We start from the raw sequence: 26,529 nt of genomic DNA, 5'->3' as shown, positions 1-26,529 counted from the left end.
GTATTTTAGATTTGATGAAAAGTAGGAAATGGGAAAATCTGGCAGATCTCCCTGGCTTGACTTAACGGAGCCTCTTGACTTTTGCTAGAGTGCATTTTTTGTGTTATGGAAGGGCTCAGTGGAAATTTAGACTAAAACTGGATCAGACTGCTAATATTCTTAGCTGTCTTTGAAGCAAAGGCTAAAATGAAATAAGGAAGTTTGGGATAAAAAGGCCACAGAGTCTACCTGTTCCTGCTTTCAGGTTTTCCTTGGCTGTAAACCAGCAATCTGTAAACCCATTCCTTCCCTTGTTTTCTGTATTGCCTCATCGTTTTCTGAGTAACAGATAGCAGGCTTGAATCTGCCCTCTGCTGCAGTAGTGTAAATCATAGCTGAAGTCAATAGTGCAAGTGAGCACAGAGTCTAACACATTAAACGTAAAGCACACACTGATAGGCCACGTTACAGAAAAGCATTGTATCTTCCCATACCGCCCATAACAACCCAGTTTATCCCAGCTCCACTCCCTCTTCTCCAAATTCCAGTCCCCCAGTGTGAATCATACCCAGCAACCTCCCTGGTTACACAGTCTCCCATCACTCCATTCACTGAATGTGATTCATGTCCTTGAAGCAGTTCAGGTAAACGGGGTTGTACTATGTATCTTCTTGGCCTTTCCCTAGCACTTCCTGCTGCTCCCATTCAAGACCATGGAAAATCTCTCCTTGACTTTAATGATGCGAGATCAGGCTTACTGAGCTAAAAAAAGGTGACACTCATGATGAATTAAACTAGTGTGTGTCTGAATGGCAACTGTTAGGTTGTTATGTGACTAGTTATTTGTATTGCAGTAGCACCTGGTGGTCTCAGTCAGGGATTGGAGCCCCATTGTGTAAACGCATATAACATGATTCTTGCCCTGAAGACTTTACAATCTAAGTAATTGAAAGAGAGACTACTGCAGTGGGATTGTGTTTCATAGCATCCTTTCATTTAACAATGCTTAGATTATAATATGTTTTATGCCATTTTAAAGCTAATTTATGCTGTTAGAATGGTAAAGGAACTTTTCATTCCCATCTTTCCATTTCACCTGACATTTTACATATTTAATAGGACAGGACAGGTCCTCAGCTGGTGTCAATCTGAAGTCACTGCAGGTCTGCCAGTGTAAACTAGCTGAGAATCTGTCTCTACACCTATTTATTAGCCCTGTGGAAGTTTATTTCTCAGCATAAAGGAGGAAACAATTCTGTCTCCCACTACCTTTAACAATCTGATACAGTCCTTGACTCTCTGGGGTTGTTTTAGCAAGTCTGGACTTTTTTCCCCCAGGAAAGACATAAATACTGAATTAGAAAACTGCTCTGGATGAATTGGCTTATTGCCAGGGGCATGCTGCCAATGAGTGTGTGTTTATAGTTTGGGATCTGAGCTTTGCTGATTGGCAGCAATCACTCAGATTGTTTCTTCTTCAAAATGAAACTCACAGTTGGATTTGTTTCTTCACAATTTGCAGGAAGATTTGCCTTCACTGTAAGTGCCCACAAGAAGAGCACTTTGTAACAGTTATGCCTCTGGAGATGGAGAAGACTGTGACCAAGCTCATGTTTGACTTTCAGAGGAATTCCACATCTGATGATGACTCAGGCTGTGCCTTGGAAGAGTATGCATGGGTGCCTCCAGGGCTGAAACCAGAACAGGTAAAACCTTTGCTTTAAAATGTGCTTTAAAACTCTCCTTTAGAAACAATTAGCCTGATATTCAGGGGTGTTGAGTGGGAGATGTTTACTTGCAGTATGCTATTCAGCCACTAGATGTCTCTGTGTGCTGTATAGTGTTCCAGATACTTGTGGCCTAGGTAAACAAGTGAGACAAAGCTGGGACTTGTGCTGTGTGGAACTAGGGTGACCAGAAGTCCCGATTTTATAGGGACAGTCCCAATTTTGGAGGCTTTTTCTTATATAGGCACCTATTATCCCCCACCCCCATCCCGATTTTTTACACTTCCTATCTGGTCACCCGATGTGGAACCTGCCCTTTTTGGGGTGGCGGAGGGGGGTGTCATTGTAGCTGTTTTCTCTAATGTCTCCTCTTTAAGAAAAACGGAGTCTATATATCATGACACATAAGGAACCAAAGTAATCGTGTGACTTCCTGCATTAAGACCAAAGGAACATGCGAGTACCCAGCACTTCTAAAGATCTGGACAAATGCTCATACTTTCCCCATATGGGTTTGGTTTCTCAGGGATACTATCTATAACTCACCGGGTAAAGTCACTCAAATGACTAAAATGAAGGTTGCATATTTCTAGATAGGAAATTAATAGGGTGGATTTATCCCAGGATGTTGTCAGTGTAAAATGTTCATTTATTTCGATTACTTGCAGTTTACTTGATTTGTTTAGCCTTTATGCTGAGCTTTTACATGTTAGACTTAAAGCTTAATTTCCAGAGGAGATTGTGAAATGAGGTTAGCCTTGATAATTGCTATGGTGATCGTTTTGAAATCATGTAAGGAGGCTGAAATAGGGTGGGAAGCCTATATTCTTAGTCTTGTATTAGCTGTCTTTAAAAATTCTGTTTTCCCTAGCTTTATTCCGAAAGTCTTCGGCATTTCCTGAAATATTTTGGCACCCACAGGCTGTAAATATTATCTGTCGGACTGGAGAAAATCCAGTTGCATTTTTCCTTCTTGTCTCTGCGAGCATTACAGCAATGCTCAATCCCTGCTTTAAACTCCTTGGCACCTTACATTTCATCTATTGCCATCTAGCTGGGCTAGCAGCCGTGTTAGTCTGTATTCACAAAAAGAAAAGGAGTACATCCGATGAAGTGACCTGTAGCTCACGAAAGCTTATGCTCAAATAAATGGGTTAGTCTCTAAGGTGCCACAAGTCCTCCTTTTCTTTCTTCTAGCTGGGCTAGTTCAGATTTAACATTCCTTTCTTTCAGCTTTCACAGTGAGAGATTTCCTTTGTGCCTTCCCCGAGACTCGGAGGACACACATTTAGAGTCAAAAGAACCCAAATTCCAATATAATGGTGGCACATACTCCAAAAGAACATGGAGGTCAGCCCCTTGTGTGGACGCTTGTTGTATTTCCAAGATGCTTTGACTTCAGGCACATCCTGAGAAATAACGCATGTGCATGGAGCATTGGTTTAGGATCTTTTAAAGCGAGTAATCTAAAAATGCTGCCGGGGATGTTGAAAGTCTGAATTACCGCCCAGGTTAATCCATTTTAATCCATTAGTTTCTAGCTTATGCTTCTCTCTGAGGTCACTTTGCTCCTTGACATGAATATTAACTTTCTAGTTACGGTTCTCGGTCCACCTTATTTGATCTTCAGACGAACAAATGTGCAACTCTAGGTCTGGCTGTAATCACCACGGAGATGACACAGACAGCATAAGTACTGTGAACGAACAAAGTCTAGTGCTGTGAACCTAAATCACTGTTGCTAAGATGGATGCTTAAAGATTTTCTGCTGATCTTAGCCAGGAGCCATTTTGGGACCGATCCTATTTCCGATGGGCCTCTAAGGGCACAGCCTTATGGTCTGACTCATCTATACTGTGGAAAAACTAGGCCAGTACTAGACTTTGCAGTCTCCCTAGGAAAAGCAACAAGTGGGACCCTGGCCTGCTGCCATAATTAAGTCCACACACACGATACCCGTTGCTTCCCCCATCCTGCAGCCTCCTGTCTGCTGGGCCCTGACTCCCACTTCTGGCCCCAGTCCATTCGTGAAGTTCCAAACCATTGGGCGATTCCCCCTAAATAGATCAGGAGGTCGAGTGAAGCACAATTACCAACAGGCAGAACTGGGGTTGCTCGGTGAGAAGATTCAGTCTCTGCAGCAACTCACTGGTACGGGAGTCATACATAATTGCAGCCAGCCACATGGCTTCCTGGCTGATAAGTCAGGTGTGTGTACATGATGTGGAGTCCCTGGAAGCACTATGTCTTATGCAACTGCATAGGCCTAAGGCAGCCATTAAACTGGCTATTGGGCCACATTCTGGGCTGGATTCACTTCTGTGAATCTGGAGTAAATCTACTGAAATACGGATTTGCAGACAGTGACTGTTTCCATGTTTTTTGTTACTTTTCTATAGCACTTCTCTGATGTGCTGCTGGAGGGAGTTTTTCTTCCATTTTCAACTCTATTAAAATCTCTTTTTTTAAAAAAAAGTCTGAGTACATTAGGAAATAATCCCCTGGAAGACTAGGGGGATATGTTTCTTGATATGCTTGGAAGACAGAACTTCCATCTCAGTAAGACACAATAATTTACTAAGAGTCTTTGAAGGCTATCAGAGGAGAAAGTCACCAATATCCATCACTGATGACCAATTAGTTTAAACTGCTGCTTCTGTCCATGTTTCCTTTTTCTGTTTAGTTCCCACAGTAGATCTAAGGTCTACAAGAAAAAAAGTGTTTCCATTTTCCTTTGGCATCAGTAGATGAAATTATGAATGAATATGAGGTCACATCCCCATGTATAACCAGTTCAGAAATCCTTTGTCCACAAATACAGTAGTGGGTTTTGACAGCTTCGATATATCATTACTGAATTCTGATAGTCCAAAAAGTCTATAACTAGAGGTTTAAGTATAGCTAAGTTTCAGAGTGACAGCCGTGTTAGTCTGTATTCACAAAAAGAAAAGGAGGACTTGTGGCACCTTAGAGACTAACCAATTTATCTGAGCATAAGCTTTCGTGAGCTACAGCTCACTTCATCGGATGCATCTCTAAGCTGCCACAAGTATAGCTAAAGGAGAGTCAGTGCAGTCAGACAAAAATGGGTTGGCTTCTTGCCCACTTGTTCAAATATGGTCAATTTGAAAATGATGCGTGCTGACCATGTAAGAATCAAGTTGGTAACTTGACACACATTATTTAACAGTAATAGAAATTTGAGGTCAAGGATTTTATAAATAATGCTATAAGAATTGTGTTCATCAGCTGGGTTAAAACCATATTAGCTAAAGGATGGTGTTCAATGCATGGGACTACAAAGTCTTGTACAAAATGGCTATCCTTTGGCCTCAGCTGTGGAAAAAGATTGATCTCAGATGACAGAAAGGCTCTTAAGTCCCAATTTCAAAAGACTGGAACGTTGGCATGGAAGAAATTGCTTCATGGACCTGATCCAAAGCCCATTTGACTTCAATGGATCAAGGCCTCTATGAGCATCTGATTTATAAGATTATCTGAAAATGTCTTTTTTCTTGGAAAGGAATTTATCTCTTAGGTGAAGGAAAACACACACATGCCTGTGAGGGGTATGTGGAATTGTTAGGGACGGACCATTTTAGGGAAGGCTCATCCATAGTTCGTTACTTTTGTATGTGTTTTGCATCTCAGTATTAAAAAGCCAATAGAGACGAGTAAATTGGAATTACAGACCAGCGCTCTCTGCTGACTCAGGAAACGTGGGAGACAGTGTCAGCAGCCAAAGTCTTGGCTGGAGCTGGTGCTCTGCTAGCTAAACCTTCACATGGCTCCCTGCGGGTATGTCCGATTAAGGGCATACATTTAAAATTGTAAATGTGTAGTTTCTATATTGTTGGACACTATGGGGGAAGAGTGGGAGGGTTGGAGTTCCCAGGGGCTGTGGTTTGCTAGCTAGAGAAATTTAGATCAAGGTTTAACATCCCGACTTCATTTTTGACTAGGAGGGATTTTTGCGGGTTTATAGCTTGTTTGCTCTCCCAATGGCTTTTGAAATTCAAAGCAGCATCAGTGGTGGTTCATATTTTTCAGAAATGTTGTGCAGACTGAGCTACAGAGATATTTAAAAGCCCCGTCAAAGCCAAAAGCTTTACACCGTCTTAATGGTGGCATCTGTACTGTGCCTCAATAATATGAGATAAGGGGGTGTGATGGGCATGTTCTGTAAGTTGAACAAATGATAGTAGTTAGTGGTCCTCTCTTTCAACTGCCCCATAACCTCCAGTTGGGTTTCCTGTCATTCCCAGACTCAAACCCCCTTTATATAGCAAAATAATGTAATCTCTTTTGTTGATATTACAATTGCTCAGGACAAGTCCCTTAAAAGTTATAAAAATATGATCTACGGTAATATTAATAGTGCGAAGGGTCATGAGACCAATTTCTTCTACAACGAACACTGCAATCTTGGCCTTGAGAGCATTGCAACGTGGTGTGAAATGAGCAGCTGTCACAGAGAATCTATTCAATAGTTAATACATTCAGTGGCTTCTGTTCTGTATCTTTGGCTCGACGTATACGAAGGAGGCCTAGTTTATAATACCCTCAAGCTACAGCAGTAGCTAGTCTAGCCGTTAAACGGTAGGGCAAAGAACAGCCAAGGGTCTCCTATAGTTTTAGTCAAATTCACAGACTTACCCACTAAATTAAACTTGTCAGCTATTGCAGCTTTGCATACAGGAGAAGGAAAATGTATTTTTAGATGCTCTGCCTTGCTTTGCTACCTGTGCATTGCTCAGGTAGTGCAAAAGGAACAGACCCCATCCCCCTAGCTGAAGATTGCACATTGTTGGGGTGTTCCCAACAGAGAAAAGGCCAGTGTAACCAGGTCACCCTCGCTACAGCCCCTGATGCAGCGGATGTGTTAGTGGCAGACAATAGAAGTGGCCAGGGCATGCTGTGTTCTGACAGATGTTCCCTCAGGGCCCTTTGCCAGCTGGCACAGATTAGAGTAGCCTCACAACGCTCTAGATTCATAGATTTGTTTTACTTGGAATATGTTTTATTGTCTCTATATGTCTCTATAAGTTTTATTGTCTCATCCTCTAACCTGCTGTGCTGGGAATCAGGGACCAGTAACCCTGTTCATGGTGCCTGCCTCTCTCTGCTTCGCTGAATGTAATCATGATAAGGCAGAGAATCCGACCCATTGTTCAGTGGGATCGATTTGATTCTCTTTAGCTGATGGAAATGGCTGGTGCAGCTTGATTCTTGTGGAAGTTCCCTTCCCTGACTTGTACTATCACAGAGTTAATCAGCTTGTTTGTATAAACTATTACATCAGAAACCAGATGCTAATAGTTCTCCATTTATTTTTCTTTTCTTTAAACTTAATCTGAAGCAGTTCACATGTTTTGAAACTGGAAGTGTATGTGTACTGGACAGCAGAGGAAGAAGCAGGGGAATATCAAGGACAGGGAAATTAAAATTGTCACATTCCACAGTGTTCAGTCTAACGTTGTACTGGAGCTTTATTTCAGCATGCAACATCTGCTAGCTTTGCATGTTACAGTGTGGCGCCAAGTGTTATATGCTACTGCATGTACTGTAAATACAAATGAATTCTCAGTTGGTGCTCTCCGGTGGATTTCTAAACATGCCAATTACGGTACCTGCAGTAAATGATTATCCCAATTCTTGGTGGCTCCTGGGATTTTAGCGCTGTTAGGAGAGGTTTTGATGCAGTGAGTTGGTAGATCCCAGCATAAAACAACTGCTAATCGTTTTTACAAGTGATCTTAAAGGGTCATTGTAAGGCTACATTGAGGTTTTGTCCCTTTCCTGTCTCCCTCCCAGGCTTTTACAACAGCTAACCCTAGTAGATATTTTTCCCCAATTTCATTCTTTTTCTGCAATGCCAATGAAGTCAGCTTGCTTAAAGAATGTTTGCAAACCAAGCCTTGCAGAGCTCTACTAGAGCATGAGAAACTGAGTGTGATTGTGAGTAGAACACCATTGAAACTGACTCATCGACGGCTGCCATCCATGCCAAGAGACGTTGAAGAAGTAAAACCAGCGAAAAGTGTTTGGGGTCATTGGTAACAAAGGGATTTTTTAACTCTAATTTTTTTCACCTGTCTCTGTCCCTTTACATATGACTGGAAAGACAACAGGAACAACACCGCCGGATAATGATTGACTAAGAAACGTGGCAGAATTCTGATTTGCCAACAAGAGTTCTGAGCAATCCCCATAAAAAGAGCCAGATCCTCAGCTAGTATAAATTGGTATATTGAGGGGTCCCCATTTGCTCCTAAGCCACCCTCTCTGCAGTCCTGGGTGTCTTGATGGGGGAGAAAGGGCCTCTGATTTTACAGTAGCTGAGAATCTGGCCCGTGATGTACATCCAGACAATTCAGATCTACCTGTGCTTTGCCATTAGACCTCCAGAATTTTAAAGCCCCGGTTTCTAAGGGCCCTTGAGGGTGCATCTAGACTTATACGGTGATGACGTTCTCATCCCACCTAGGATTTTCATCTACGATACACCTTACACGAGTACACCTGTCTTGTACCGTGAGGCTTAAAATCAAAGACAGAATGATTTCCAGCGCCGGAGGCATGGGATTATATGCACACCTTGGTGTTCCTCAATTATAATATGGATTAATGTGGTTTTAAATACTAACAAACATACAAGGATTCTTTTAATATAATTTCTTTCCTGCCAAAGAGATTTATTAATTCTTCCTGCGTGATCGCCGCTAGGCTCCATTAGCTAGTCAGATTGTTTGTGGTCGCTCCCCAATTTTATATGAGTTTTTATTTGTTCTCTGTGTGTTTATCGCTAGGTCCATTTCCACACTTGTTAGCCAAATCTAGTTCACCCCCCTGTGCATGTCCTCTTACCCCCCACATACACACTCTGTCTCTCTGAGCCGAAACAATGGTTCAGCCCAGTATGGAATGTTTAGGGAGGAAATTAAGTGGAGAGATTCCAGAGGCTCACGCCAAAATCCAGTCTTCATGTATTAAACTAGAAAAATAATTGCACTCACAAAATGTTTTGCCTTCCTAGTTTGGATTTAATTATAGTGTCCAGCCCCAGCCCCAGCCCTGGACAGAAATCAGGTAAGGGAAGGGATGGTCTTCTGGTTAAGCCATTGGATCGGGGAGTTGAGATCTGGGTTCAACTCCTGACTCTGACACAGACTTTCTGTGTGATCATAAACCAGTCATTTAAACTCTGCTCCTTAGCTCTTCATCTGTAAAATGGAGGATATAAATACCTCCTTTCTGTCTTGTCTGTTGAGCTTGTTAGCCCTTCAGGGCAGGGTCTCTCTCTTACTATGTGTATGTACAGTGCCTTGCACATGGGCCTCGATCTCACGGAGGGGAACCTAGACATTACTGTAGTACGACTACTACAAATAGTAAGTACTAGTCATCTGTCTGTGGTATCTGACTAGCTGTATATGTGTTGACTTAATACAAAGGTTGTTTGTCGAAATATATTGTTTCCCCATGAATATTATATGATACATGATGGGCCAAATTTTCAGAGAGATTTTAACCCTTCCTCTAAGTTTGCAGATGCTGTAATTTTCATGTATCGAAGTTGTAGAATTCTGTTCCATGGACATGTAAATAAGGGCACATGCAAAATTCTGGAGGTATTTTTTTTTAATTTAGCCCAGTCTGAATCATATAAATATAAACACCAACTACAGCAAGAAAACAGTGTTCATTTCTTTAGAGGTATGTCCGTTTTAAACACGCACTATTAAAGTCCATGAACCATCTTGTAAAAAGGCCATTTAATAAGCTAGTTTTCAGGGAGAAGTCAGAGAGGGACTAGAACCTGGATCCCCGAGTTTTAAGTGCTCTGCCAGATGAGTTGCAGAAGCAGCTCTGCTAGTTCAAGCCAGTGCAGACTTGTTTAAACTGTTTGCTGCATTCTTCCCACTTAAGCCAATGTTCGTTTTCAAGCTCTCACACAGAGGGTCATGAGATGAGGCCACAAGTGGATTTCACATACACACACATGTACCAGCAGAAACGGCCCCGCACCTCATTATGTAAACAGCTCTGCATGCCGACATGATCCATTCACTTACAGTGAGGAGGGATAAGAATTTCCTATGTTCCCAGATAGGACTGTAGAACCAGGAGCTCTTTGCTGCATAAGCAAATCCTGCAGCAATGCTAGCTCTCTCATGAGTCCCCTCCTGGCCCCTGATTACTCATAGGTAAGATGTGACTCATCATCCCGCTGTCACTGGTGGACTTCAATGCATCCTGCTCCCTGACTGACTGCTGACATTCATGGATTTTGCACAGAGCTCTATGCGGGATATAAGTATGTGCCTCTCAGTAACTCCTGATGGAACAATATGCTGCAGATCCACACCCAGTTATATACCTAATGCTTTTAGTTTGCATAGGGCTAGATCCTGCAAAGTTCTGAGTGCGCTGGCCATGATCCAAGGAAGCACTTGAGCATGTTTCAGAGTAACAGCCGTGTTAGTCTGTATTCGCAAAAAGAAAAGGAGTACTTGTGGCACCTTAGAGACTAACCAATTTATTTGAGCATGAGCTTTCGTGAGCTACAGCTCACTTCATCGGATGCATACCGTGGAAACTGCAGCAGACTTTATATACACACAGAGAATATGAAACAATACCTCCTCCCACCCCACTGTCCTGCTGGTAATAGCTTATCTAAAGTGATCATCAGGTTGGGCCATTTCCAGCATGTGTTTGACTTGAGCATGTGTTTGACTTTAAGCACATGAGTGAACCTCACCATCAGAAGCAAGCTCCCCACAGACTGGGACACACCAACGCAAAGTGGTACCAGACCCTGCCAGAACAACAGATGCAAAACATGCAGACATAATCTTTCCACTGGTACGATGATCAATACCCCCCACAACAGATCTTTCAAGATCCACAGTTCCTATGCATGCCAATCACAACCTGTGGTGTATCTCATCCAGTGCGCTAAATGCCCCAACAACAACTATGTGGGTAAAACCAGAAAAACACTATGCTCTCGAATGAACTCACACAGAAAAATGATAAATGACAAAAACACCCTATTGTCCATGAGTTACCACTTTTCACAAAGCGATCTCTCCAAATCTGGTCTCTCAGTCCTTGTCCTCAAAGGAAACCTGCACAACACCTTCAAAAGAGAAGCCTGGGAGCTGTTTAAAACCCATGTTCAGTGTTGATATCAACCAAACCCAGATACTTAAGCTTCTTGCACTAATGATCTTGCAGCTTTGGCAACATGCATCACATACTAAGAAAGGCATTAGGGACTGGCTGGGTTGAAGCTGAGATGTTGGAAATACCAACTATGTAACACACTACACGTGATCACATCTCTTTTAGTTGTGTTGTCCTGATACTAGAATATTGTTACTTTCTCACAGCTAAACAAGTTCTCCTGTAGCCCCTGAGTTAGAGAGTTGTGGTTTTGGTATTGAAGGCTCGGATATTGCAGTAATGAAGACCATGCAGCTATCTGGATGGAAAACAAAGAGGGAGATCAGTATCCCTGTGTTATGTTTTAAGAGCAATAAAGCTTTTAAATATTAAAAAGTTATTTATGTTGTGGAATTGTATTTCGGATGGTTGTTGCTACAATGCTCCCAATGAAACCGAAGCAGAGGAATAGTCTGAACTGTAAAAAGGGCTTTATTTTGGCAATTTGAGTAATCAGATCCCAGACTGACATTTTAATGAGAAATAAGTAAATAAGAGGGTCTCACTGGAATGTGGCTGGAGAAACATGAGAGCGATTATTTTTTAGAACAGCTGATGCAGATTATAGTTCTAAACACGCAACCTCAGATTTTCAGATACCATCCAGAGTTTGTCATGGGCGGAAAATAATGGCTGAGCCCCACTTTGCTGCAGCAGCTCAAGGCAAAAGGACAGCCGATGCTGCTCCCAATTCCTTGCCCATGGAATGTCTTTGTCAAACAAACAACTGAATCCCTGCAGTGTGTGCAACCTTTTCTTTCTGAAAGAGGTTCTGCATACTTAGTCACTAGAAGTAAATACATTCACCAAAGGAATCTGAAGTTATCATTTATTCAGAGTTTGAAGGTTAAACTTCGAAACTGAGGAATTAAACTGAAAACACCCCCAGAACTAATAAGACTGGAAAACATACAAGCATTTGTGTACTAATGTAATTATTTCCCTCAATTAATTGAATAGAGTTGGCTCAACTTTAAAGAATTTTTTTCCTAATTTCATTTTACAAGGATTTTTTTTTCTCTTGAAGGAGCTGTTAATTTCCAAAATACTTACTAGCTTTTTTGCTAGTAAATATCTTCTTTAAAATGTATATTGTTTGATCTACTTTTTGAGGTGGATGCGGGAAGATGAGACTCAAATACTTTGGGAAAAGAACGATGAGTATAAAGACCAATATCTTTCATTTTGTCTTGTTTTCCTCGCTTGTTTTGTGAATTTGAGAGAGAGAGACCTCCTTAAAAGCAAGACCAGACCCGTTGGAGCTACTCCCCTTGCCTTGCCGGTATTCCTGGGTCCCACCCTACAATGCCTTTCTATTCCATTACGGTCATGTTACTGGTCCAGGCTGTATCTTGGGGTCTGTGACGTGGGTTAACTTTTATTAGGATTTGGCCTGAGATCTTGTAAATTCCTTCACAGTAAATCTAATTCAAATTGGACACAAGGCACGGAGGAGAGATGAACACAGATTAATTCAGAGTGAAATCTAATTTAGCCTCCTCGAGAGACTATGAATTATAACAGTGCTTGCTAAAACAGCTACAGATAAAGGAGGTTGTTACAAAGAGAAATAACACAAAACTGAATTTTTGTGTTGTATGTGGCAAAAGTACTGAATAGTGTAGTAATTAAAAATAGTTAACAGTAAAAAAAATTATTTGGGTTACGCTACAACATGATTCTGTGGTGTAATCAAATCTTATATGTATTTCGGGCTCCCCCAGAGCCTGCAAAAGTCAGTGGAAAGACTCCCATTCATTTCTGTGGGTTTTGAATTAGGTCCTTACATAGCATCTTCCATCTGTATTTTACACACGATGAATTAAAAGTATAATGATTCACTGTGTGCCGACAAATGACATTATACCCATTTCACAGTTAAACAGACTGAGACTTGGAAAGAACAAATTTTTCAGACATCTCTACTTATTTGGGATACCCATCTTGAATTCTCCTTCATTATTATTAGTATTTATTAGTATTACCGTAGGGCCTGCTTTTCAGAAGCGCTGAATACTCACTGTTCTCATTGACATCACAGACTTGCGGGTGTTTTGCACTAGAGCTGTTTGGAAAATGGGCCAGGGGAGAGTCTGTGGATAATTCTGACGTTTTGTCAGAAAGAAAAAGAAAACCGACATGTTTTAGGTTTTTCAATTAAAAGTTGAAGTTTTCCACAGAAAGCAGAAGCTTTCCCTGAAAGATTTTTTTGTTTAATCAAAAATGCCATTTTTCCAGAAAAACAAAGTTTTCAACGAGACTGCTGCGCTTCTGAAAATCAGGCCCCAGGTATCTCGGTTTGCCCCCCCCCCCCCACCAAATTAATGGATGTTGTTGAAACTCTTCACTTTCGTGTGGCAGAACCAAGAATAGAACACGTGATTCCTGCCTCACAGTCCCTGTAACCATTAAATTAGACTCCCTATCCAGCTGTGAATTGATAGATAGTACCCATTAAGGGTACAGTAAACAGCTAAACAATAGACTAAACATAGAGAACTGCGACAGCTTCTGAAGTTGGTTAACACCAAGGATTTGTCATATTCTTTGGTATAAACTTTCATTTCCTGGCACATTTGCTCTAAGTTGAAAACCCATTTATTTCCAAACTATTTTTTCCCCCTACCACTGTGTGAACCTTCTGTATGGAGAGAGAATTGCCATCAAAGGTGACATGCTCTTTCACACACGTGAATTTGTCTCAGGCTTGGTGAGACAATGCTTTATGCTCTCCAGCTGCAACCTGGCTGAATCTCGGAGCAGTCTGTCAGGACCCAGCAAGGCCAACATATCGGTAATAGAACTGGGCAAATAACGGATATGTTGGTTCAGTGGCCACACCAAGAAAATCCAGATGGGGGGAATTGCTTCAGGTCAATCCAAAATGACCATTTAAAAATGTTTCTCTCTGAAATAAAAACAAAAATTTTTCCAACCCAAAATGAAACGTTTTGTTTCATTTTCAGGAGTGTTCCCCCCCCCCCCTTTTAAGTTAAATCTAGCTCAATTTCTAAACAAAATATCATTTTGGAATGAAAAGTCAAAATGTTTTGACTATTTTGATTTTTTCCCCCCATTTTTTGCAGCCAAAACTATTCACCAAATTCAATCCGAATTCATGAACACTTTTGGTCGTCCCTCAGCTGCATTTTTCAGCCAATTACGTGGCGCGCACACAAAATATTGCCCAGATCTACTCAATAATTCCTCAGATAAAGGGACTTCAATCTCTGTGTTAAACACTATATGATCTGCAAAAAACTTGTGTAGGACAGAAACAGACAGCACCTGTTCTACACAGCCATGAATGCTCCATGGCTCAGTGATTGTCCCAATCCTAGGGAAGAGAATTCAGTCCTGTGCCCACGTCAGATCGCTGAGGGGTGCATTGGGGAAGGAATCTTTCTTCCGCCACTTCCACAGTTGCTGCGGCAACCTACAGTTTTGCATGTGTATTAAGTCCCCACCACAGCAAGGAAGATGGGGGTGGGTGGGATTTGCATAGGAAATATTCCTAGCTCCGATGCAACTTCTCCTTTGCATTGGGGCACAGAGCTGTACTCCATGTGTGCAGAGAGCCAGAGTCCATCGCCTGCACAACCTTCTCAATGGAGGACCCCCAGTGGAACCTCACGCACCAGGTCCACTGTCAGGGCGCCCTCCCTGCCCTTGGAAGCCGGGGAAGGATTCCCCCCTTAATACCTAGCTGGGACCCTTCACTTAAGGCTGGTCTACACTTACTGGTAGATCCGCAGTGCTGCAACCTGTGCAGTGAGTGTCAATTTAGCAGGTCTGGTGAAGACACACTAAATCGATGGGAGAGCGCTCTCCCTTCGATTTGTGTCCGCCACCTCTCCGAGAAGCGTAAGGGAAGTTGACGGGAGATGCTCTCCCGTCGACACAGCACAGTGTAGCCCCCGCGGTAAGTGGATCTAATTACGTCGACTTCAGTCACGTTATTCATGTCACTGAAATTGCGTAAGTTAGATCGATTGACTGCGGTAGTGTAGACCGGCCCTTGTATAAATGCACAAGGTAAAAAGCAGCTCCATTTCCTTGCTACAGAAGCCATAAACAAATTATATTTTTCCTTTTAAAAAAAAAACAGTAGACAAAAGGCATCCAAGGGCTGGATTCTGGCTTGGTTCTTACACACACACTCACAAAATCAGCAATTATAAGACAGGTTGTGAGTATCCAGATTTTCCCCGAACTCAGGAAGCTGACATTCCAGAGACCCTCCTGGTGTTCCAGGGCAGGACGATGTCCATGTGTCTTGGTGTGGAACCCTTGCCATGGCCCAATCTTCCCATGGCCTCTATTCATGCTTTCCCCACTTCATCCATTTCTCTTCCAGGCGTCAGTCATTAGCATGGGAGATGTGCAGGGAGGGCAGAATGCAGGTGCTGACCATGGTTAAAGACTCATTCCTGCTATGCTACCTCCTGAGAATCAAGCAAGCTTTTTTAAAAAATAACCTTAATTGTTCCCTTTCCCCCAACTTGTCTCTGCGTCCCTAACCCATGAGCTCCTTGGGAAAGGGACCATCCCTTCTTGAACATCTAGAAAGCACCTAGCGCATTGTGGCCACTAACGGCATCAATATATAACAATCACTCTGTTTTTCCATTGTTAGAGTGTACCCATTGGGGCAAGGATTTGGTCCTTTGGGCAAATACAAGCAAAAACACCAGCCAGGGGAAATATGACTGTGCAAAATCCCACATGATGGATCATATGGCGGTCCCAAGGCATTACCAGGGAGGAGGGTCAGTACTCATAGGGAACAGACAGATGTCTTCGTGAGGACAGTCCTTCCGCTGACTCTGCAGATTGACAGATACCGCGTGGAAGGCCTGCCGAAGCTGATCTGAATATGACAAAATGTTTCAGGTTCATTTTAGGCAATGCCGCGCAGGTCTGGGCCTGCTATTTTTGTTTTATTTTGTTTTGTTTTCCAAATTAATTTGCCCATCCCTACAGAAATATTTTGCTAAATTTATGGGAGCTGGCTCCAGCGGGCCTCCTGAGATGAAATGGAAAAATTCCCAGAGGAAACACTAATGGCCATACGCACACATCTGTCTGTCTGATGGCCAGGAAACAAACACCTAGTTACCAGATACCAGAGTGCAGACCTGCATTAGATCCGTAGCTCCTTTAGCATACAATGTGTGTCTTACAGCTCATTACTTGGGGGACCTGAACAACATAATGTAATTTGGCAGCTAGTCAAGAAGAAATTATTTCTGGACTCCTTCAACTTCAAGGACAAATTGTGCATAAGATCTTCATTTACAACAATCTGAGCCCAGGTGATATAGAGCAAAGAGGCTAAGCTATCGGTACAGACACTTGATTGGAAATCAGCAGACCTCAGTAATATGGAGGGTGGTATAGCCCAGCATTTAGATGAAAGGTCTGGCAGTCAGAGCTCCTGCTGGAATGTATAAGTAACTCTGCTACCGACTAGCTACGTGACCCTGGATAAATCAGTTAACATCTGTACGCTTCAGTTAGTCCTTCCTAAAGGGGTTGTATTTGCTACCTGGCACAGTGTTGTAAGGCTTAATTATTTGTAAAGTACTTGGATATCCTTGGATGAAGGATGCTCTATAAATGGAAAGTAAGTATTATTGTATTTAGTATTTGATTTATTATTTTTAAATAAGAGTTATTTGGAACTTTCCATTTCTTTTCTGGTTTCCACACTAGAAGGTTGTCTATCTGTTGCATTAGTGAAATGAATTCTGTGCCATCTGTTTGGATCATTGCATATTGCCCAATGGGTTCTCGGAATCCAGCAGTCCATACTGCATGTAAGCCCCTTGCCATCAGCAGGGCAAAAATACATATGGAGGCATGTAAAAAACTCACCATCAGTATGAAAGCAATGATGGGAGGATTGGAGGATTAGGCTTGTTTCAGATAAGGACTCCGGAATAAAACAGGCTGAGGGAGATTTTCAAAAGTGACTTTTGAAAGTTGTTTCAGATTAAGATAGGGTGTGACCTTAAACTACAGTAGCTATTCCATGTGTGAACCATGTGTGAACGAGCCCTCAGAAGCACAACCCTCATTGGAGGTCAGTCCCTTAGGTATGCTGGCCAGTTTTCCCCCTTAACATGCTATGGCTCCTGCCTTCTGCCCCCATTCGGTGATTGGGATGTGGGGTGTCCATAAGTGCTTTAGGGGCTAGAGGAAGGCAGGCCACCTGAAGGGTGAAAAATCTTCCCCAAACCTCTCCTACTCTAAAAATATAAAATGGACTCCACTGGCCGTGCATTCCACATTCCTCACTCACCCTTTGGGAAAAGGCCCCCAGGAGAAGAGGTAAGTCGGGCAGCAGCCACCTGAAAGCACCAGTGGGATAGAGAGTTCCAGGGTGAAGGACCCTCTCCCTAGTTTCTATCCTTTGAAAGATCTTGTTAGCTGGGGCACCGCAGCCCTAGTTGCTGTTGCAGTGGGCTGGCACCAGGGGAGAGGTACTGTCTCAGGAAGGTCAGATCCCTTGGTATTTCATAGGCCAAACCCATCTTAAATTCCACAGGGGACCTGGTGGGAAGCTACTGTCTGAGTGAAGCCCTGCTAAATTAGCAGGCAGCTACATCTTGCTCTCGATTAAATTTCTATGGTATCGTAAAGTAGAGATGCACAGCGGGAGATTAACCTCCAGGTGGCGAAGGAACGAGGAGCCATGCTGAGATCCACACCCTTGTAGCCAAGCACAGATTAAAGAGAGCCATCTGCCATCAGAGTATCTACCTACAGCTGATTCTTTGCAATTTTCAGAGCTGACCAGTGGGCGCGCTCCCTTGGCCAAAGGGGGACAATTTAATTTCTGTCAAACCTTCTGGGTGCTCTTCCCAAGCCTTCAAACATCACCACAGGCTCCAATGAGTTGAGCCTCAGCCAGCAAGCCCTCACCCAAGCCCCAGTATCAGCCAGACGACTGATGAGCTGGAGTTGTGCGTGTATTTCACACACACACACACACAGAGGATCTCCAAGGAGGCGGGCACAATCTCCTAGGAGGCGGGCACGTTGCGCTCCACCGTGCTGTACTTTAAATAATTGTTTTAATTATATACTCGGAGACTGGAGAGAAAAACAAGCCTTCCAACAGGTTCTATCTGCTGATTATTTTCACAAATTGTTACAGAAAAGACCTTGAGGGTTTCAGAGTAGGTGGAGGCTAAAGTACCCATTAACACATTGGGTGCCAGGGAGTAGCATTGTTAACCTCTGTTGCAAAGGCAGATGCTAACACATTCTCCCGGCCAAGGGAAACATGCTAACAGTATGGACGTTAACAGAGAAAACGGTAAAGAACAACCCCTGAGAGTTAGGTTAGACATGGAACTCCTGCTGTCGCCTCTTTATCTCTCTCTTTAAAAACAAACTGAGTTGCTTTGTTTCCATATATAGAAGAGCAGATGGTTTAACTTTAAAAGCATTTTTTGTCCATTTGCACCTTTCATTTTTAGTGACCACTTGCTCTCCGAGTGTTTTGTTCTGTCAGTTGAGGAGAATGTGTCAAAGCCAATCAAGGCATTGTACTGCAGTACCTTCTTTAATGTTTAGGTTCATCAGTACTACAGTTGCCTCCCGGAAGACAAAGTGCCCTACGTGAACAGTCCTGGAGAGAAATTGCGCATTAAGCAGCTTTTGCACCAGCTGCCGCCGCATGACAATGAGGTGAGTGGTTTAAAAATACCGTAATTTAAACATTGCAATATATCATATTTGGTGTTGAGGGGAATGCACCTTTTTGATTTAGCGTTGGTGTCATGATTAGCCGATCCACTGAAAGAATCTTGCTACATTACTGCAGCTTTCAGTTGGAGTTTTCTTGATTTCATTTTAAAAAGAACCAATAAACTTTTATGTGTTTTCTATCATCTGTCTGGAATATTGTGCTATGAAAATGGTATGGCCAGGTGCCTTTCACTGTCACGGATTGCTGTAAGCTCCCTTATGCAAAACTCCTCCAGAATTTAAAAGCCTAACCTTTTAAACCAACCTACAGCATTCGATAGCAAGTATCCAATTCTTTATTACATTTTCTAGGATGGTTTAAAAAAGCTGTAGACAGGGGAGATCTTTCTCTGCATATTTGTAAATAAATTTCTATAGAACATTAATTTCTTGAGATCCTTACTCGTTAAATCCCTATTAAGGTGATAGCTACATTATTCATTTAGAAGCTCTTGTTTTGTTTTTAAAGGTTAAGTTTTAGCTTTAATTTTAATTTTTTTAATTCATCTTCCTAAAATCGGGTGTGTGCAAAACAAAGAAACCTTTCTACACTCAAAGGCAAAAACTTTGTTACAATTGTATTAAGGTTCCAGTTAAATCAACTAGAGCTTGGTTTAAAATTAACTCCAAAGTCTATACAAAATCCTGTTTTGTCTCACCTAGGGCTTGCAAATGTGTCTAAACAGGGAGTGATTCTGTATTTGCGCTGAACAGCTAGAGGACGAGTTAAGATCTGTGATTTTATAGACGTTGAACCTCAACTCTGAGTTTCCAGTCAAAATCATTTACAGCAATGGAAGGTGTATTCAGATAATTATTAAATCCTGTGTTGTTTATGAGACAGCAAAAAAGGGCCCCATCTTTTAAATTCTTTTCTTATGTGTGCGGACGTTGAACTTGAATATCTCATGAAGTTCCATTGCGTAAACAATGATCCTCACATTGCTCCTCTGTGAAAGACATGTCCGTAACTTGTTTTATCTAGGTCATATTTTAATGTGCTTGTCTGTGCCTGGCAAGATGCCATATAAATACAATGCAGTATTATCAGAATCAAGGAGAATTCTGAACACCAGTGAGGACAGAGTCAAATTCTTCAGGGCCCAATCCCGTAGGGCTTAAGCTTCAGCAGCTCCCTGAGAATCTGCAGTGCCTGACAATAAATAAATACGTAATTGGCTATTACAAGTTCGGGTCCTCATCCTGGAATTTTTCTGCAAACAGGGAGGGAGTTAGGCATCCATTTCCCATTGAAACTCAGTTAATTCGATGACTCTGCTCATGTGAGTAAGGAATGTGGGATTGGCCCTGTTACTGCTCATGGCAGTAACATTTCTCCCCAAATGCCATAACCCGATTCCATTGGGTTCAAATTAGAATCAGATCAAATCTGTAAGCACAAAAATAATATTTGAACTGTGGAAACCTCTCGTTCTCTGAACTTTCGGTGAGATTATGAATTTGTTGTTTACATCGTCCCCTTTCCCACCCCTGCCCCCCGCCCCAAAAAATCTGGAATTTCTAATAAATCCTTAGCTGCAGCTGGGCATAGAGTCTTCATCGCATAGCAAATAATTAGTACCACATCATAAACTTATGAAGAGTGGGTGTCACAGGAGAGCTTGTTGCTGAACCATTACAGGGCTGCTCTAATACCTCCAGCATGAAAAGACTGAAGGAAATAAATGACTATCCTTTACTGGATTATAAAGAGCATTCATGGTCTCAGCCTTTCCTTACTTGGGCCAGATCCTCAGCCAGCTGAATCAGCATAACTGCATTTGCTCCAGATCATCCCTGCCGAGTCTCAAGTGATTAGTTCTCACTTGGTGGTAACCCAACCAAGCTTTGAAAATAGAAGGCACAGTTACAACAAGTATGTTTGTGGTTCTGTTCATGGTAAAGCAAAATATCACTGCTTGCCTATTAGGTCCGCTATTGTAATTCACTGGATGAGGAAGAGAAGAGGGAGCTCAAACTCTTCAGCAATCAAAGGAAAAGGGAGAATCTAGGGAGAGGCAATGTTCGACCATTCCCCGTCACCATGACCGGAGCCATTTGCGAACAGGTAAGTGCCAATTACGGGACACGTTATTATTCTGCCCAGTGGCTTCCTTTGATTCACATGGGGCTTTCTGTACATTAGCTTGGGTTGTTTTAAATGAGAGCAAGCCATTCTGTCCCTGTGTCGGGCACTGGGAAGTCTGATCCCCCTGTGCCTATGTAGAGGGAATGCATGCATCCGATACTCTCACACATGCACTGCAATCTCTCTACCTCTGCGTCCAAGTTCTCCTGCCAGAAGGCTGAATTAACCCTTAGGTAACTGGCTAGCTCCCAAGTGGGAACAAGCTGGGTGTTTTTAGGGGTTTCCCAGGTCAGGTAGCAGGCAGTGGTGTCCATTTCATGCACAACTCGGTCCGGGCAGGCATCCCAACCCATCCTGCCTCCCTCACGGCTGGAAATAGTCCTGATTAATCTCCAGCCTGTACTCCCCACAGGAACCACTCCTGAAACACTGGTTCTTGACCCCAAAACAGGGTTGAGGCAGTTTGATTGAGCTCACGCCCAGAATGTCAGTGAGGGAATTGGCTGGAAGCCAGAGTGGGAAAACAACAGGGAAGCAGCCCAGTGCGGGAAAGAGGGGAAAGTTGAGGAATGAGCCCAGATCAGTAGGGGAGGTTGGTTTTGGGATATTTAGAGAGTGGGTTGTGGGAAGGGCGACTGCTGGAAGAGGGAGGAGCCAGATGATGGAGGAAGGATGAATGGGGCCCCTGGTGTTCAGTTCAGGAAGCTGTAAGTGAAAGGGAAGTATTGTTACATCTGACATCTTCAGAAGCATTTGGCTTTTCAGTGCAGTGATAAGTGACCAGCTGGCCAAGGTGGTTACTCCATTTGGCTTTTCCATAGAGTTCCCCAACCAGCAGAAACTCAGCCATGCCAGGAAGGCCATTTCCCCCCTTACAGGCCTATGGAGGAAATGCTCCCTGAAGGCACCACGCTTGCCCATAGGATCTGACTGGCTAGCCTGCGAAGACAGTGCCACAGAGCTGGGTGCAGCAGAAGGTAGCCAGAGTCAAGCCAGCTTTGGGACACAGCAGTAATTGTAACCAACTAGCGTCCCAAGAATCCTCTCTGTTTGTTCTCCGGAGAAACTGTGTAGATTTGCTGCCTTTAGCGTCCAGAGAGAGACAGCTGTAGCGCATAGGGTCCTTTTGGGCTGCCCTAAACCGCAGTCTAGGATCAAAGAGATGGTGACACCAAAACCAGGTTTCATTGGATGGGTCCAAACACTGTCAGCCGGAGGGGGTGGGGGGAAAAAGCTCCTGCTTTATCACATTGTATAAGTCACCTTCTGAAACGTGGTGTGCCCCTTCGGACTAGTGTCAAACCAAGCCCTCTTCCTGTTTGTTGTTCTTCTGCCAGTGTGGGGGCCAAATCAGTGGAGGCGACATCGCTGTATTTGCCTCCAGAGCAGGCCACGGCGTTTGTTGGCACCCACCCTGCTTCATATGCACGGTCTGTAATGAGCTGCTGGTTGATCTGATCTACTTTTATCAAGAGGGGAAGATTTATTGTGGCAGACACCATGCGGAATGCCTGAAGCCTCGATGTGCCGCGTGTGATGAGGTAAGAACAAGCTCCGCTTTGTGTTCGGTGCTTGTGTTATGCTATTTTGGGTTACTACATAGACAGTTCTGATCGCAGTGACTGGCACTGAGCCACCTCTTCAAAAACTCAGCTCATCCATCCCAAATTTGCTGCCGTGGCTACTGGCCCATGGAATATGTGAAACTACTGGACCGTGGGAGTTGCCTAGCTTCTAGCCGCACTGCCTGTTTCGCCGTGAGATACTGATCTGGGGCATCCTGTGGCCATTCAAGTCTGCCATTCTCCTAATTACAGCCTGTGCTCAGCCCATTGGCCATGAGACTGGGAGACTCCCCATCCTAACCGAGAGGGTCCTGCCTCTCCAACTACCGCCAGAGTCCAACTGCGGGGAGCCATGTGGGTCAAAATGAGGGGGACCAGCAAATTATTCCTGCAGGAAAGTAGCGCTGCGAGATTCCGTTCCTGCAGCACGTGTCCCTCTTGGTCATCTCTGCCCCATGTTGCTTTCATGCTGCCATCAGTCTTTTTCATCAGTAAAAGGGAACGGGAAGACACCACATTTGCATGGAACTCCGTTGATTTTGGGACTTCACTGAGTGATGTCCCCATGAAATTAGAGGCACCAGAGAGACATGAATAATGGGCTTGTTACTCTGAGTGACCATCAGCCATGGAAGAAATTTTAAAGCAGCAACGCAGCCTGGAGATGGCTGAGCCCTAAATCAGAACTTGGTCCAGGAGGGCTATAGAGGAGCTTATCAGACTGAATTCTTCAGGTTCCTACAGACCCCAGACCCCCAGCTCCTTAGCAATGTAGGTAGGTTCCAACTCCCTCTCCAGCCAGCACCATGTCTCTCCTAGGACTGGGAGGTGGAGAATGGAGCCGCTGCTCAGGCAGGAAATATTAGTCTTGAACAGTTCATAGGCCAAACCGGACCCATGTCTCGGCTTCTCCTTAGGGAGATTTGCAAGGGGATTCTCACAGCTGGAGGGCTGTAGAAACCACTGTGTACTCCATGGGGATGACAGGAGAAGCAGAGTCCAGGCCCATGATAAGAGTCTGTGTTGTGTAGGTGAGGGAAGCTAATTTACCAGTTCAGCAACTCTGTACTGTGGGGGATTCTCAGGAGCTCACCTGTCCTCTGACTAGGCTGTCCACTGAACAGTCCGCTTCTGCCTCCTGGTAGGCCTTGCATGAACAGTATGGTTGTAGAGACTTTTGGATGGAGAGAGCCTCATGGTACCTTTGTGTTCAAGGTAGCTGAAAGCTGCAAATGTGCATTGACTGCTAACCATTTCCCCTCTTCTATAATGTCATGAGCTTAGCAAATACTGCAGAACATTCCCTGTTCAATTTTTAAAGGACATTCACTTTCCATGAACATTTGTGGGACTGTGTTTTAGTAGCACCAAGGATTGTGGAAATATTCGAATCCTCACAGTGAAGCTGAAATTCTCTTTCCACAATAATTTGCACCAGAAACCTGATTGTCAACGTTTAAGCTCATCCAGTCGTGGAGCAGAACCAGTATTGTCCAGCTTATAGGACAAGCACAACTATGCAATGAGAAAAGGAGGACTTGTGGCACCTTAGAGACTAACCAATTTATTTGAGCATGAGCTTTCGTGAGCTACAGCTCACCAAATAAATTGGTTCGTCTCTAAGGTGCCACAAGTACTCCTTTTCTTTTTGCGAATACAGACTAACACGGCTGTTACTCTGAAAACTATGCAATGCTACTTTGATTTCCGAGCTCAAAACTAACTTTGTGCAAAAATGTGACTAATGTTAAATAATGAATAAATCGGAGAGAATCGCAATATGTTCGCAGACCAAACAAAATGGGCTGATTCGTAAAGTAAATAATTTGTTAGGAATTATTGACTCAGCTCTAACATGGACTGTGATTGGTTACTTATAAAAGGCAAAGATTTTTATGCTCAGACTAAAAATGCTAAACAGAAAAATGACGTCAGGCCTGCTGAGCTACTAGGGCTTGGCGAAAGTCAAATCTTGCCTGTAGACAGGTTCTTCCTTTAGAAAAATAATCACCATATTGTGGGATTGCTGATGTTGGATACTCTCTGCATACAGCCACTAACATTAAAATAAACTGACACTGCAATGTTCTGAGTTTTGTGGATAGGCCTGCAGCACCTGGTGTGTGAGTGTGTGTAGACCTGATATAGCTCAACTTCTACACTAAGTGGTAGAGAAAACACACAAAGCCATATAAAATTTGGTGGTTTCAGTTTGTTAGGGTTCATGAATATTTTTCCCTTTGATTTCAAGTTTGCACCCCAGGAGATTCGCACTGGGAGGTTTCAGGTTCAAATCAGCCCAGGGTCACGCTAACCGAGGTCTAGGTTTACTCACAGGGTCAGGGCCTTGGAGAACTTTTCAGTAACTTTCCTGTAATGACATACCAAGTGGTGCAATTTCATCCCAGCCATGGATGATGGTGCCTCCACTGTACCCAGGTCTACCAGCAGAAACCTCACATTTGCACTGGAGGAGAGAGCATTCTATATCTTATGATATGTGGAGTTTGACTCTACACTGTATTGAAATAGACCTTCATAGAGGAGATTAAAGGGATATGAGAAGCAGAACAAATATACAAAAAAACCTTCGAGGCTGATTCTGGATGTTTCTCAAGTGTCAATCTCAGTTTAAAGGCTGGTGAAGGAAATTGTTCTGGCTTGGATAGTTATGAAAACTGAAGTGTGGAAAACCATAAGTATTATAAAAATCCTAAATCCCTTCTGTGCAAGTGTCCAATAAAAATCCCACTGTATATCCACATGAAGTATAAAGAGCATTGACTTATGTATCCAATTATATTTGTAACGTTCCCAGTAAAAAACAAACTCCTAACCATTGAAATGGCCCTGTTTCTGGTTCTTTTAAGCGGAGTAACTTTTTTTCATGTACTTTTATCCTTGCAAAGTCCTGTTACAAATTCTAATACAAATACCCTGTTCAATTCCCTCTTTAAAACACTTCTTCTACGTCCAAAAATAATCACAAATAATATGAAATAACTGCAAAACAAAGCTTCCTATTCACCTGCTCGGCGGAATATACTGTGCTGGTCCTAGCCTCTGTCACGGAGGCCAAGTAGTTCACTGCATAGGAATGTTGTTAGAAGTTGAGAGGCCGAGACTCTATTTGCAACTCAGCTGTTCACTCAGTGTAACCTCAAATAACTCAGCTAACGTCTCCAGGCCTCAGTTTCCTCATCAATAAAATGGGGATGCTGATTCCTTCTCGTTTTTGGCCGTCTGTGGATGAAAAGCATTGTCGGGATGCTACGCATTACTGCTGCCGTCTCGCTCCTCACCCCGATAGGTTATCGTTTTTGTTGTGTTTCAGTCACTCTTTATATTAAGGTTCCCTTTATAAATGGTTCATAAATGATTAATAGGGGTTTTAAAAAAGGTTAATCAGTTATTAATCCAGAGTCCCACAGGTCAAGAAGTTGCTTATTACTTTGACTTCACATCATCCACTGATGTGCTCAGAATCATCTATAACTCACACTACTCGTGTCTGTAACATGTTTATAGCATCAATGAGTCGTTCATTAACCCTTCAGACACCAGGTACCTTAATATAACCTTTATATAAATAGTGACTCTGTTTGCACTGTAATTCGTGCAGTGATCCTAATTAGTACAGTAAGATCCCGGTTAGAGGATCTAAACTTTTTGTTTTCCTGTGAAGTGCTGTGCCTGCCTGCAATATTGTGCTATAAACGGGGTGGATAAAATGTGATCATTTTTTAAAGTAAAAAAGAAAAACCAGTTTTTTATTCAAATTGGATTTTTTTATTTAAATTAAATCCAGATTTATTTTTTCAAAAATAAACCTATTTAAAATTAAATTTTGAAATTGACAAGTTATGTTAAAAGCTAAACATTTTATAATGTATTAAAATCATTTAAATTGAATGCAAAAATAAATATTCAGCCATACATGTTTGCTGCCAAGTTTTAAAGAGTTAAACCACTGAACTTGTGGAAGTCTCTGGCTAAGCACCTGGAACCAGAATCTGTCAAAAGGCTAAGTCAGCTTTTGACAGCAGTAGCCGCTTTCAGAAGATGCAAAGAGAATATTTTTTTCAGTTCAGTTTATTCCACTAGTTCAGTTCAATGACTAGTTCTTTCAAAGTAAAGAAACCAATTAGGAGTTGAAAGAGCGGGAAAGCCTGTTTTCCTC

General features: G+C 42.8%; 1 protein-coding gene across 3 annotated transcripts in view; it reads left to right on the top strand.

The window, feature by feature from the left end:
* PRICKLE2 (prickle planar cell polarity protein 2) overlaps positions 1-26,529 on the top strand; it is a 195,311-nt gene that overhangs the window by 137,357 nt on the left and 31,425 nt on the right. For all 3 annotated transcript variants that reach the window (XM_073350993.2, XM_073350998.2, XM_073350995.2), the window contains 4 exons: positions 1,502-1,685; positions 18,522-18,635; positions 20,626-20,763; positions 22,122-22,325. In XM_073350993.2, the coding sequence (XP_073207094.2) occupies positions 1,502-1,685; positions 18,522-18,635; positions 20,626-20,763; positions 22,122-22,325 (640 nt within the window). The remainder of the gene's footprint in view (positions 1-1,501; positions 1,686-18,521; positions 18,636-20,625; positions 20,764-22,121; positions 22,326-26,529) is intronic.

The sequence above is a fragment of the Lepidochelys kempii genome, chromosome 7, assembly GCF_965140285.1.
Source record: "Lepidochelys kempii isolate rLepKem1 chromosome 7, rLepKem1.hap1, whole genome shotgun sequence".
Lineage (NCBI taxonomy): Eukaryota > Metazoa > Chordata > Testudines > Cheloniidae > Lepidochelys > Lepidochelys kempii.
Note: the sequence above shows the minus strand (reverse complement) of the source record. Positions and strands in the feature narration are given on the sequence as shown.